General features: G+C 57.7%; 1 protein-coding gene across 4 annotated transcripts in view; it reads left to right on the top strand.

Moving 5' to 3' along the window:
- Positions 1-14,446, top strand: part of INPP5A (inositol polyphosphate-5-phosphatase A) — a 252,619-nt gene that overhangs the window by 113,477 nt on the left and 124,696 nt on the right. For all 4 annotated transcript variants that reach the window (XM_012477499.2, XM_012477497.3, XM_012477498.1 and 1 more), the window contains exons 3-4: positions 5,949-6,049; positions 9,963-10,050. In XM_012477499.2, coding sequence (XP_012332922.2) covers positions 5,949-6,049; positions 9,963-10,050 — 189 coding nt within the window. The remainder of the gene's footprint in view (positions 1-5,948; positions 6,050-9,962; positions 10,051-14,446) is intronic.

Here is a 14,446-nt window from a genome sequence, read left to right as displayed (position 1 = left end):
TACAGTTGTGAAGATTAGCCGTGCTCCCTGTTTCCACGCTCCTCATCCGGGACGCCGGTCCTACAGGTGTCCCTCCCGCTCTGCCGTCTCCCGTCGATACCTCCTTCCCTCACGTTGTTTTCTTCATGAAATTTCGCTTTCTCGATGGATTTTCCTGGCTTCGATGCCGCGTTGGGTTTTCCTTCCCGTGCCTCCCGTGGCACTCGCTGTGGCTGGTCCTTCTCTGCCGTGCCTCCGTGTGTGTCGCCGTCCCCTCCGCCGCCCCAGGCTGGCGGGCGCTCTCCTGTCCATCTCTTTCTCCCGCCGGGACGTTCTGTATTTCAGTGTCGCATCGCTGCTGCTGAGTGGTTTTCGTAGCCTCAACTGCTTGCGTAGATGTAATTCTATTTGCAGTGTGGGCTGACATTCTGTTCCGCCTCACGCTTGTGTTTTGGGGCTGGGGCACATTTTCCTCAGTTTGTATTTTTGTGTCTTTTTTTAGAGCCATGTGGTAGGGTACCCTTTTGGTCATCTTGGGCGCAGGGGCTTTGCAGGATTCCTGGTGTAATGGCGCCCTCTTCTGATGGGACTGCAAAGTGCCAGTGCATCCACCGGCTTTGACAGTTTGGGCAGTGACTGGGCTCTGGGAGTTGTAGTTCTGATTTGATGGGGCTTCTCTTCCAAGCCCTTCTTTTCTTGCTTTTTCTCCTTTGCCATCCGGTTACTCAGGGCTGCGACCTTTCCTTCTTTCTAAAAATCGTTTTCTCTCCTTCGTGGGTAGTGTCTCAGGGGGGCCCTTGAAATCTTGAAAGCGGGAGGTTAGGTTGTGCCTCCTACTTTGAGTCACAGCAGGCAAGAAGTCTTGCCTCGCGTTTCGGCCCGTGCTCAGATGTGCGGGGATGCTCTCCCAGGGTCTTCAGCCAGGGAAGAGACACACAGAGGTTCAAACACACAGCCAGCAGGTCCTTGGGTGCTTGTTTTTAGTGTGTGGTTGACCTCGGTGGGAACAGTGGCCTCTGAGGGCCTCAGACTCCTGTGGCAAAACCAGAGTCCCTGCTGATAACACCCTCGCCGTGCCTTTTAGTTGACGCGTGTCTCTGTGCACCTGCCTTTCTCTCGGCCTTCTTATGTCTTCTTCGGCCTCTCTTTGCCTGCACTTATCTGTGGAAGGCATCCAGCATCCCCCATGCAGTGTCCGTGGTCCTGTGGTCGGAGGCATCCCGTGGCCGTGCTTAGCGTGCTAGCTCCTGTTTCCTGGAATTGGCCTCTGCCGAGATCCGGCGTGGGTTCGGTTTTTCCGACGGAATGCTTCGCTGTGGTGTTGCCGCTTCCATCAGGAGGCGCGTGCTCTGCTCAGCCCTCTGTCTGTGGCTCTTGGTGGTCTTTATTAGCAGCCGCTGGTGGCCGCTGCCCTGATTCACTGTGTCGTGAAGAATTGTACAATTGCTGGGTTCTACTTCCACCATTTCTTTTTCACGCTTTGGTAGGAGCGTTTCCGGAAAGAGGGACGGAGACCCCGTGCTTTTCCAGAGATACCAATTGTCCAAGAAAGGCAGGATGATGTCTTGCTTCGTCCTTTATTTACCAGCTTTCCAAACAATGTCCTGGCTCAAAATAACACCCTGATTTCAAGACGACCAGTGCGTGGAGGTTCTCAGGTTCATTAGGGTCTCGTGGGTGTCAACGTTTCTGTTGTTCTGACCCGTTCTAGACCGTAATCCTGTGTCCTGGACGGCGTTTATGACATGCGAAGTGACAGTTCTTGTTATAGGTAAATAGTCCCTGATTCTAGACCGTAATCCTGTGTCCTGGACGGCGTTTATGATACGCGAAGTGACAGTTCCTGATGCAGGTCACTAGCCCCACTATTCAGATAGACGTAACCAGGATGTCTTCCTTCTCCTTCATGAATTCTCACAGTTCGCCTGCGCCTTTGTGGAGTGAGATGACCCGGTGCCAGAGTGCGGCTTTCCGGGCCTGGTCTTTCAGCATAAGCTCCCGGGACTGGGTGTAAACTCAGCTGCAGTCTGTTCCAGGAAAGCTCCTTGAGGGCCCGCGTCGTGAGGGAGCTGCGCGTGGCGGGTGTGTGGTTCGCGGCCGTGAAGGAGCCGCAGCTCGCGTGGCTGCTGTTCAGTGCTCTGGCCTTTCCTCTAATCGATCATGGCTCTTCTGAAATTCTCCATGGTAAAGCTCTTTTCATTTCGATTAACTTGGTTTTCAAAGGCAGTGTGGCGTTTCATCTGCTTGGGGTCCCTCTCTGCATCACCCGTGGGAAGCGTGTGGGAACCCGGGCTTCTCCTCAGGCATCACTTTGTGTTTTCGAAGCGTCTTCTCACTTCGGCTTTGAGGGCGTCAGCACCCCGCGTACGTGGTCAGGGTGTGGGGCGCACCAACAGGGCTCCCCAGTGTGGACGAGTGCTGGTGCAAGGTCAGGTCTCAGGGGTCTGTGACCACAGAGGAAAAGGAGGTTCACAATGTCATTCAGGAGTCCAGCGGGAAGGGGCAGCCTTCTGGGGGACAGCCTCGAGCCCATCCGCGGGGGAGGCCGGGGGCGTGGGGAGCGGGCGGAGGCGTTTCCAGCAGAGGAGCCGCGGCCTGCAGTGCTTGCTCCGTGCCGGGTCCGGTGGGCTGGGCCTCAGAGGCCCTCGTGTCCTCAGTGCTTTTCCACGCAGCCCGCCGGCGTCCGCCACATGAGGGCCCGGTCTCACCGCGCGGCTGCTGTTCTGGGACCCCCGATGAGGCGGCTTCGCCAGCACAGCGGCTGTTTCTCCACTGCCGCACTCCTGCAGCGGCAGCCTGTTGATGCGGTGAAATCGAGTTATCCGTGAGGTCGCTGGAATCCGAGGACACATCCTTTCTTGTGACGGCGTTTGCTTACAGAGCTGCGTGCATCGCGGCCGCGTCTCCTCCCCCATCACACCGGGAGCTGGGGTCCCCTCTGTCTGCAGAGGCCTGGCCTTTATTGGCAGGGGCTTTGCTTAGGAGCACATCTGTGTAACGTACACTTGCTTTTGAGAGACGTCAAGCTGTTCTGGTTTAAATTAATGGGGTCCTTTGTCATAACTGCATGGAAATATACATGTAAGACCTCTGACCCAGTTTTCCACGTGGAGGAGCAGCTGCACCTGATCAAGACCCGCTGATGAAGCTCGGTGGTGATTTTGCGTGTCATAACTCTTCATCGTCCTGCTTTTCTGTCATGCGCTTGAAATCCTGCCAGGCTAGGGAAGTAGAATACATGTTGCTGGTAGAGTTGAACTCATGTTCAGTCCAGTGCAAAGCAGGTGTTGCCGGGCGTATGTGGGAGTTGTTGAGTTTAAAGGAATGTCATGGAGAGCTGAGCCATTTTCTCCAGTTGTTTATTTAAACTTAGTGATTATTAAAATTTAGTTTCAAATACTATTAATTTGGAGGATCATTGGGTTTACCAATTAAGATACCTTGAATATAGATTTTTTCCCCCTGGAGGTATGGTTTAGTCAGTCTGCTTTGCTAGTGTATAGAAGGAATTCAATTATTACAGACTAAGAAGGGCACAGAATAACCCTGAGCACGTCCAGGCTACCACTGAACACTGTGCTGCTGCTCCCGCTCTTTCTAGGTGGTTCTGCAGTGTAGGTGGTCTAGTGAGAAGAGTCACTGTCCTGAAGAATTTTGAGGCCAGGTGTGGTGACTCACACCTGTAGTCCCAGCACTGTGGGAGGCTGAGATGGGAGACGGCTTGGGCCCGGGAGCTGGAGGTCACACCAGGTACTCCAGCCTGGGCAACAGAGTGAGACCCTGTCTCAAATAAAATCAAATTAGTAGTAAGTTTAAGAAATCTGTCGTCTCAGGACAGGCAGCTTAGTCTTTGGGTTCTGAGACCTGGCTCGGATGGTGAAGGGATGGGGAATGACAGGAAGTCAGAGGGCATAAAAGCGTCAGCCTGGCCCAGGTCTGAGGGTGCTGTGAGTTACTAATTCTGCTGTGACCACGGCCAGGAGCTGTGGCATAGAAGTAAAAGCCAGCGTCTGCTCCTTGCCCAGCCCTGCACCACTATGCCCATGGCATCCGTCACCTTGGGTCCTGGCGCCCTGTGAGGAGAATACTGATGTCACCTCCCACTCACAGGGGCCGTGGGGGCTCCGGAGCTTGGCGACCTTGTAGCCGATCGCCCCATGGTGTCCTAGGGTGTGTGGACACAGTGAGGCCTCTTCCGTGCCGGGGAGGTGTGGGCAGATCTCAAGCCCACCCGACTCTCCTCCCCACCCTCGAACACCACAACAAAATCAGAGTTGTGCAGCAAGACAGCCTGGAAACAGCCCTCCCGCTGGCACCAGGGGTCTGTTTGGAGAACTTCTCTCGTTTCGGGAGCCACGTTCAGCCATCTGTTAGAGAGAAGTGCATCGCCTGGGCATGAAGGCAGCGGGCTGTCAGGCCTCCTGAGTGCCCGGGGAGCCCACGTCCATGCCCGTGAGGGAGGGGCCCGCTTCGTGAGTCCACCGGGGCCGTTGGGAGCTGAGGCACAGCCGCCTTTGTCTGCGGCCGCTGCTGCCGCCTGAGCACAGGTGGGGCCTGCCCGCGGTGTGTGGTCAGAGCCCAGGTTCTGTCTCCCCAGCCTGAGCCCGTCTTCCCTGGCTCAGCCGTGCCCTGGACTGCGGGCGCTGGGCTCTCGGGCGGTGGCCATGCCCGCAGCTCCACCTGGCTCACAGCGAGTGCCGTGTTGTCGTCAGCGCCTCCAGGTTCCCGAGCCCAGCGCAGACAGCACTGCCCCTTCTCTAGCACCTTGCCCTCCTCCAAGGAAGCCCATTCTGCTGGGCCCTTGGTGGCTGTCCGGGCACCACCCCGCAGCCCTGGACTGTGAGCCCATGGGTGGGCTTGCCCCTGGGAAGCGCTGCCTGTCCTATGTTCCGGGAGAGCGGGGCCAACAAGCGCTTCACCCCTTGTCCTGCTCAAGTGACTTGCGGCTCCCCGGCGGCTTCACATGTGCCCACCCGAGGTTTCCTGCCAGGTGAGACGCAGTTTGCGTCCTGGCCTGCAGCTGTCGGGACTCCCATGCGCGGTGAGGTGTGCGGTGCGTGGCAGTGGCTGGACAGGGTTGCAGTGACAGTGGGAAATGGACTGGGACCCGGAAGGAGGGGAGGCCGCATCCATATTGCGTCTGCTCCGAATTCTCTGCCCGTGCGTCCTCTTAGAGCCTCCTGGCGGAAGCTGCCAGGTCACACCGGAAGCTGCATTGGCAAGGATATTTGTTGCACTGCTTTTTAGCTATAAAAGTTTGGGACAGGTTCAGCATGTGGCAGTGGTGATTACATGAGTCAGAATCCTTGCTGGGGACCTCAGAGACATGTCGGGGGCCTGGGAGTGTTGATGGGGCGGGGCGGGGCTGGGGGACCAGTGGCCGCGATGCCAGGCTCAGGTTCCCGGCTCTACCGCTTAGTGGAAGGGACCCGGTGTGAGTTGCTGCCGTGTGTCGGGGTCCTCCCAGGCTGTGAACGGGCAGTGGAGCACCTGCCTCACGTACACGAGCACACACGCACACAGGCACATGTCTACGCACTCACGCTCACACGTGCAGGCGCACACGTGTGCGTGCGCGCCCTTGCTGGAGCATGCCCGAGTGTTGCTAACAGGTGACTTCCTGTTGAAATTCTGACCAGTTGATCTCAAGGCTCCCAGATGCTCTGCCGTAAACATGCATGACGTTTTTAACTGGGAGAAAGATGCCTCTAGATGATTGAAGAGGGTTCTGGGAAGTCTGGACTCTTTTCTAAGGAGTTGGTAGTAATGGGAGGATAAAAAGCACTGGAAATGCAGTGAGAGCACAGGCGAGGCAACCCCTAGAATCTGTCCAAAGAGCCCGCGGTCGCAGGTGCGGGGCCCCGTCTCCACCAGCGCCGGTGGCTCCAGGCCACGGGGACAGCGGAAGAAGTGCCAAGTGTGGCTGTCCGACAGCCCCCTGACCCTGACCTGTGCTCCTCTCCCTCCAGGTCGTGCACACGCACAAGCCACACTTCATGGCCCTGCACTGTCAGGAGTTCGGAGGGAAGAACTACGAGGCCTCCATGTCCCACGTGGACAAGTTCGTCAAGTAAGTCTCGGGGCGGGTGCTGGGGCACAGCCCCTTCCCTGGGGGTGTGGGTGCTGGCGGGCGGGTACTGGTGTGTCCCCTTCCCCGGGGGTGTGGGTGCCGGCAGGGCGGGTGCTGGTGTGTCCCCTTCCCCAGGGGTGTGGGTGCCGGCAGGGCGGGTACTGGTGTGTCCCATTCCCCGGGGGCGTGGGTGCCGGTGGAGCAGGTGCTGGTGTGTGCCCTTCCTCGGGGATGTGCGTCCTGGGGGTGGTGTCTTTTGATGGTACTGTGATCCCCAGCCTCACCATTTGGGACTCACCTGGGGGTCATTTTGGCTGAGTCTCAGTTTTCCACAGAGAGGAGTGGTCTAGACGTGTGGCCGCAACCCTCCTAGGGTGGCGATGGAAGGCAGGGTCTGTGCTCTCGGGCCAGGTATGTGAGCCCCCAGTACTGAGTGGAGCCGTCCCAGTGCATGTGTGTCTGAGGCCTGGGCCTGCAGTGGCCCGGGTACACATCCCACTGAGATGCATCCATCTCAGGGAGGTCGGCTGGGAGTGTCCATCCTCTGTGGAGGCGAAGTCTCCATCGTTAAGGAGGAAGGTGCCACGCATGTGGTCCCAGTGTGCACGCCCTGAGGCTCCTGGCGGGGCTGGCCCAACCGGGTCCTGCCTTGGAAGAGGGGGTGCCCCGACCTGGGGCATCCAGGAGTGGACAGGAGCAGGTAGGGGCAGGCAGGCAGGCTTGTGTTCAGACTTGGGGCCTCCCGCTGGCCACTCCTAACAGTGGCCACAGCAGTGAAGCCCGTCCTCTGTGTCCCCTACAATGTGGTCCTGGCACATGCCCATGTTGGGGGTCCCGTCTCCATCTGCAGACCCTGGGTAAGGCCTGGCTTCCTCGCAGCACGAGGCCTTCACGTCGAGAAGCTTCACTACTGCCGCACTCTGGGGGTGGACGCAGCTACCCCTGCTCGGGATCCCTGGACAGAGCCGCTGAGAATCCCAGCCTGGTGCCAGTGCCAGTGTGAGCGGGCCTCCGGGGATCCCAGCCGCTGCATCCTCACGTCCAGGCGCCGGCTGTCCTGGAGTGACATAAGCCCTCCATCCTGACTCCCAGCACGGGGTCCTTGAGCAGAACAAAGCGGTGGTTTCAGCTGCCAGAAAAACTGCCACAACTTCCCAAAATGGTCTGTAGTTTAAGGCATTTTTCCTCACACTCAACAGACCAACACTAAAATTGCCATTTAGGAGCAAAGGGTCAAGAATAGCTAAAAGAATCCTGAAGGAAAGTGCAGTGGGTTCTCACCTGGCTGGACCCCAGGCTCGTCCTGAAGCAGCAGGGCAGGTGGCGTCGTGCAGGTGCCTGGGCCTGAGAGGGGAGTGGAGGCCCCGCCCAGACCCTCTGAGGCTGCCCCTGCAGGAGGAAGGTGGGCACAGGGCAGGGGCACGGGATCGATGGGGTCCTGTTGGGAAGATGAAACCGGATCCCTGCTTCGCACTCACCCTCTGTAAGATGAATTTCGGTTGTATTAATTATGTACATGTAAAAGGCAGCATTAAAACTTTCAGTCTCAAATGTAGGAGAAAATCTTTACAATTTTGGGATGAGAGATTTCTTTTAAAATGTGCAGGAAGTGCAGCCTACAAAATACAAGGTTGAAAAGTGTGGCCGTGTTAAAACTAAGCGTTTGCTTAAGAAAATGAAGCCACTCTGGGAAAGATACCTGCGGCTCACATTGCCGACAAAAACCAGAGCTTCAGTCTGTGAAGTCGGTCAGTCAGTAAGGAAAGGAAAGCAGCCCCGTTGGGAAGCGGGCACCTTCGGGAGGGAGAAGAGACGGTGGGGACGGACCCCGAGCACGCGGGACGCAGGACGCCGCCCTCACGGCAGGTGGGACGTGCGAGCCGGACAGGAGCCGGGCCGCCGCGCTTGGTGTCAGAGCCTCACCGCGGAGCGTGGCCCCGTGATGCCGTCTCATTTCCTCCGCACGTGATGCTAACGTACGTCGTTACGATTTTCGCTTTAGACAGTTTTGTTTTTAAAAGATGAAGAGGTGAGAAAAACGCCCTTTATTTTGACCAGTTCGTGGGCGGATTCCACTGCCCTCTGCCCATTTGTGTGGACTCTGGTTTTTATCTGGCATGGTTCTCCGTCAGCCTGAAGAACTTTCTTTAACATTTATTTTAGCACAAGTCAGCTGCTGATGAGTTTTCTCAGCTTTTGTTTGTCTGAAAAGCTCTTTGTCCTCGTTTCTGAAAGGTGTTGTTGTTGTGAATAGAATGCGAGCTTGTCCGTCTTCGCCTCTCGCCGCTTTAATGACGTGCCCCCATTGTCTTCTGCATTGCGTTGTTGTTGCGGCCGAGAATCTCCCCATTGTCCTCTCTTCATTTTCTTGTATATAATGTGTCCTTCTCCCACCGCTAGGGTTTGTCTTTATAGCTGGTCTTCAGCAACCTGATTATTCTGTTCTCTGCTTTGATGTTCTTCGTGTTTATCTCGCTTGGGCAGTCTGAGCTTTTGCGGCCGTTTCTTGTTCTAATCAGATTTGGGGAAAGTTTGTCCATTTTCCTTCCCTTCTGTCCTCAGGCTCGGGTTACCTGATGTGAATTCCTGGTGCTGCCCACGGCCCCTCAAGCTCTTCTGCCTTTTTCAGTTCGTGCTCCCTGAGTTTCAGTTTGGATCGCTTCTGCTGAGGTCTTTTTAAGCCGCCCGGCGCGTTTCTGTTGCAGGGTTTGATCTTCTCCGAAGTCCATGCAGTGAGCGTGTTTATCTCTGACCCTGTTGTCAGCTCCTTCTGGAGGCGCACGTGCAGTCTCCCCGTCCTCGCTTTTCCGTCCGTCTCTGCTTTCCTCCACTCTCCGGTCACATCTGTAATGGCCGTTTCCAGCTTCTTCAGCTCATGCCGTCATTTTGTCCCGTCTGTGTCTGTTTCTGTTGGCTGCTTTTTCCTGATTGCGGGCCACATTTTGTTGCTGCTTCGCACACCAGGTTATTTTCGGCACCATTCCAGACGTCGCGAATGCTGCGCTCTTGAGTGTTTCTTCCTCTAAGGCACGTTGAAGGTGTGTTTGCAGCGGTTAAGCCGCCGAGGGGTCGGTGTTGGCCCGCCAAGCCATTCTCTTCCTTGCCCTTCTCTACTGGTGCACCTTTATTTCCTTACACGCAGACACCCCTTCTTCCTGACAGATGGACTGGCTGAGTCATGGGGTGCTGGTCTTTCTCCCCACAGTCTTGAATGAGCAAGCATGGGTGGGGGGGCCAGACAGAAGGGGCCTTGTCCTCCCATTCACGGCTCCAGGGGTGTGTGGCAGCCTCCTGGGCAGCCATGCTTTGTGGGGCCAGTGGTGAGGTTACCTCCTTAAGGCTTTCCCAATGATGAAATGTGACCAGTAGGATGAACAGTCGGTGACAATGACGTGCCCAGAGGTCCTCTCCTTCCTTTATGGTTGCAAGGCCATGGCCACCCCCCTCACTGTCCCCTCTGGGAGGAGCAGATGGGGACAGAGCTGCTGCGGCTCTGGGGTGCCTGTGTGTGCTCGTGGCGATCGTGGGGGGTCCAGTTTCTCTCTTGAGACCAAACGTGAGCTACCGGGAGACCTCCCCGCCAAGAGCTTAGAGTTGCTCTTCCCTCGCATGGGACCTTCTCACTGTTTCTGTCCCTGGGAGGCCTCAGACCCCGGCATCTCACTGCTGCGTGGAGACCAGAGCCTGCGGGTTCGTGAGCTCTCCACATGCCGAGAGCTCGAGGTGAGGCTGGCTCCTGCCGCGGCTGCCGCCCTTCCCTGCCGCCCTTCCCTGCCTTCTGCCTGTCACGGGTGGACGGTCTCGCGGTGACATGCCCCCGGCACTGGGGCCCATCCTGATGCCTCGTGGGCCTCTCATGAGGTGTGCGGCGTCTGCGTGGCTTTTCCTCAGGAGCTTCCTTTCTTCCTTCCAGAGAACTATTGTCGAGTGATGCGATGAAAGAATATAACAGGGCTCGAGTCTACCTGGACGAAAACTACAAATCCCAGGAGCACTTCACGGTGAGTCCCTTCCGCTGCCCGGTGCAGGGGCCAGCCCTTTGCCTGTGTAAACGGAGAGGGGGTCGGGGTGCTCCCCGCCCTGAGCCTCGCTTCTGCCGCCCTACCTGGCACTCCTGCAGCCTGCTTGGTGGTTTGCTGGGTGGTCTGAGCCCAGGGCCAGCCTGGCAGGGAAGGTGGCCTGGCACGCACGGGGTCCTGGGGCTCCGGACCGAGCCCAAGCAGGAGTTGGGAAGTGACAGCCCGGGAGGGGCCCGGGGCCTCAGTGTGTGTGAAAGAGGGAGTCTGGGGTTCCAGGTGTTTAGATGAGAGGCTGGATGGCAGCCGCAATCTGCTCCGAGAGCCACTGTCGCCAGCCACGCTGGGCTCCGGCTTGGCTTGGCCCATCCCTTCCTGAGCCCTGAGCGTGTGGGGCTGGGGCGGTGTCCCACCTCCAGAGAGGCTGTTCCTGGGGTGAGTGCAGGGGAGGGAGACATAGCCTTTCACAGGGCTGGGAAAGACCTGTCCCAAAGACCTGTACCTCCTCTGCGGTCCCCCATCAGGTAGACACGTGAGATGGTGGCCCCGGGGTATGTGTCAGCCACAGAGACAAAGGTACCAGGTGTCTGGGAAGGGGCCGGAAGCGCCTCAGAGGAAGGGACGCTCTGCAGGTTGTAAATAAATTGCTGTTGGTTCAGAGACCCACATCTTAGATTCCGTCTTTACGCCCTGGGCCCCTTGTCCTGGGTCCGTCTCCCCCGTCTCTGGGGAGGCCCTGGGTCCCCTGGCCTGGGTCCATCTCCCCCGTCTCTGGGGAGGCCCTAGGTCTCCTTGACCCGGGTCCATCTCCTGGCCTTCTGTCCCCAGCATCAGCGCCCACCAGCCGTGATTCCGCTGCTGTGTGACAGGCCCTTGTTCATCTGCCCTCTCCCAGGTGCGCGCCTGTGGGCGGCAGTGCTGAGGGTGTCGTATGCCAGTGCTCCCCTGCCCTGCAGGTGGGACTCTTATTGCTCTTTGGGTTCAAGGGCCATCTCACAAGCTTGGCATTTGGGCGTCTAGTGCCAGTTACTCAGTGTCCCTGTCCCTGAGATACTCACACAGCTGCCGTGCGTGGCCCCAGCCATAGTGGAGTCTGCACAAACCCCAGGAATCCCACGTTCGGCCTCTGTCCCTCACGCTATCGAGCAGCTGCTCCCAGCCTCAGACCTCAGGCCTCTCCTACCGCATGCAGGGGGCCGCTCCTGCTCTGTGGGGCACATGGAGGCCACGGGGCCTACTCGAACCGCAGCCGAGGCCCTCATCCCCATGCTCAGGGTGGAGTCCTCCTGTCGGCCCTCCTCCCTCTCCCACTGTGGTCCCTCCTCCCTGCCGGCTCCATCCTCTCAGCTCTGCCGTCCTCTCCCTGAAGAGGCAGCTTCCTTGACCTCTCACTCTCCTCTGCCATGACCCGACTTCCTGTGCTTCCCAAGCGGGGCTTATTCAGATGAAAAAGAAAGCTGAAAAAGCAGCAGGTTAGACATCGCAGGAGAAAAGAGAAGGGGATTGGACTTGAAGACGGCCACAAACACGACTCACTGTGAAACAGAGAAGGACCAGAAAGTTGATAGAGATCACCGTGAATACCAGGCGTCCTAACACGTGTGGCCGGAGGCCCAGCAGGAGCAGAAGAGGAAGCAGACGGGGCAGTGCTTACAGAAGTCAAGTCCGCGTTCATAAAACTTACAACAGATCCAAATACCACAACGAGCTTCAAGCCGAATAAACATACCAACACACGCCAAAGTCGGATTGCCTGGCCACCATCGTCCTCGGAAGAGTGGGTCTCTGCTCCCTGCCTCTGCGTGCCACCCTGCCGTGAGAGACTCGTCTGTGGCAGTTCCCGGCCACCTCCTCCTCATGGGGACCGTCCCTCAGCTCTTCCCAGCTTCCTTTAGATATAAAGACACAGGTATTTTGAAGGTGAAGGGAGGGAGGAAGATGTACCTTACTAAACAGTAGTCAGGAGAAAGTAGGCGTGCCTGTATCCTTATCAAAGCGACCTCGGAACCAGGGGCGTTGTTAGGGCTGAGGGGCTCCGCCCCCTTGGTGTCGGGGGCTCTCCAGCCAGAGCAGCGGTGGACACAGCCACAGACAGAAGGCACCTGCGTGCTGGACCCTGGCCAAAGCAGACCTCTCAGTCTGCCCAAGCCTGACCAAGGGACCTGGGAGTGAAGTGCGTGCGGGCTGGACGGAGGGACGGCTGTCATTTCCACCAAAACGTCTTGCACTGAGGCGAAAGCCTCAGGAAACCTTCTTCAGACCCCTGGGGGCTGTGACCGCTGTCCACATCTGGCTGTTGTCAGGGTTTTCCAGGTGGCTCCGGAGCGGCCTGTGCTTGGGGGTTCAGGTCCACCCGAGGCCCTGGCTGGTGTGCGCATCCGGGCGTCTACACCTGGCTTTGGGCACAGGCTGTGCCAGCCCCGGACGAGCTCGGGTTGTTCTCCCTTCTGACCCTGGGCGGTTCCAGCAGAGCAGTCACCACAGCACGGGTCTGGTTCCAGAAAGACCTCACCTCCGCCTCTGTGGGACAGAAATGATACACACACATTCCTTCACCAAAAGGAATTAAATTAGAAGCAAATAAGGATTTATGGAAAAGCCTCAAATATTTGGAAATTGTTTATTAATAACCCCGAGTCAAATTAGAAAATATTTTAAATTATGTGAACAGCTCAAACCTTCAGAATTTGTGAGATGCCAAAGTAGTCTGCACCTGCTGCAGATTCTGCGGCAGCCTTCAGCGAGGAGAGCCAGACCCCAGCTGTAAAAGGAAAGACGTCCGGCAGGGGAGGAAGCGCAGGCGCTGGGCCGGGTCCCCCCACCCCAGAAGCCACCGTGCACTGGGTGCCTCAAAGTGCTTGAGAGTGACGGCACGTCAGCCCATTCTTCGGTGCGCTTTCCAGTTCAGTCTCTGAGATCTCTGAAGCCAGGGTGCAGGGCACCAGGGCCGCTGAGCGAGCCACCCAGAGGCAGCCGTACCGGGTCTTCGGTCCTGAGGCTGTTCCTCCAGTCACCCTCACAGCGGGAGTTTCTAGAAAATGGGACAGGATAAGGCGTGGGAGTGGGAGTGGGTCCCAGCCTGCTCTCAGGAAAGTGGGCCGTGGCGGGAGCTCCCGGTGCCTCTGCCACCCTTCAGCTCAGCGGGCTCCAGCCCCGGCTTGCCTCTCCAGGCACGGTCCTGAGCGAGGCTTTAGGCCAGGTGGATGGTGGAGGGCAGCCTTGCCTGGCAGGTGGGACGGTCCAGGATGCCCCAGATCCCCAGTCGGGAGCTCAGTGCCAGAACTGGCACCAGGGTGGCCTGTCATCCCTGTCTTGTCACTGAGTCTGGGCTGGCCGACCCACTGGCCGCCTCCATGTCCTGGTCTTTGCTGGGCTGGGGGTGTCTGGGTGGCGGGACCCGACCCCCCCAGGGTCTTGGGCAGAGCTGGGCAGCAGTGACCAGCCAGACAACCACCCTCCTGCCCCAGCCGCTTGCCCTCCGGCTGTCAGAGGGAGGAAAATTTAATTTTACAAGATTGATGGTATTGGAGCAATATTTTTAGCTGAGTCTGGTTCAAATAATAGGCCATTAATTGAAAAAGGAAATTGAAATGAATTTATCTTGTACATAAATGCTGTCATGGGTATTAATAGGGATCAGAATATAGTGGCCTGTTCCCAGAAGGCGGTTGGACCTGAAGCCGTTCCTGGCGCGTGAGCCTGTGGGGGGGCGCGAGGGGCTGCAGGCAGCCTGCAGATGCCCGTTGCCACCAGGAGATGGCGCCCATGCAGCACCTGCGAGTTTCCTACCGGAGATGCTCTGAAGGCAACTTTTATGCTTAAAAAATGATGATATTAGGCCTGGAGCAGTGACTCACGCCTGTCATCCCAGCACTTTTGGAAGCCAAGATGGGTGGATCACGAGGTCAGGAGTTTGAGACCAGCCTGACCGTCACGGTGAAACCCTGTCTCTACTAAAAATATAAAGAGTTAGCCGAGTGGCGCCCGGGAGGGGTAGGCTTCAGTGAGCCGAGATGGCGCCATTGCGCTCCAGCCTGGGCAACAAGAGCAAGACTCCATCTCAGAAAAAAGGATTTTTTGTTTGTTTGTTTGTAAGAACCATAATGCATGGGCACGAGCGTGACCGGGGGACTCATCGGGTCTGCACAGAGGCCGAGGAGGCAAACTCATCTCTGGCCGGCCGCTCTCGGGGCAGCGTCCCCTCCCAGGCCTGTTGCCGTGGGCCAGGTGGCTCCTGCGTGTTTTGCGGGAAAGTCAAGCGTGGGAAGTCGGTTCCTTCAGAGGCTGTCGTCTTGCGTGTTCTGGCATCAGCACTGTGAGTCCCGGCCCCGTCCCGTTCCCAGGGACATGTCTGAAATATTCCTCCTCACACAGATTGACA

The sequence above is a fragment of the Aotus nancymaae genome, unplaced genomic scaffold (assembly GCF_030222135.1).
Source record: "Aotus nancymaae isolate 86718 unplaced genomic scaffold, 86718_ANA_hifiasm-v0.15.2.pri h1tg000193l, whole genome shotgun sequence".
Lineage (NCBI taxonomy): Eukaryota > Metazoa > Chordata > Mammalia > Primates > Aotidae > Aotus > Aotus nancymaae.
This window is presented reverse-complemented; position numbering and strand designations above follow the sequence as displayed.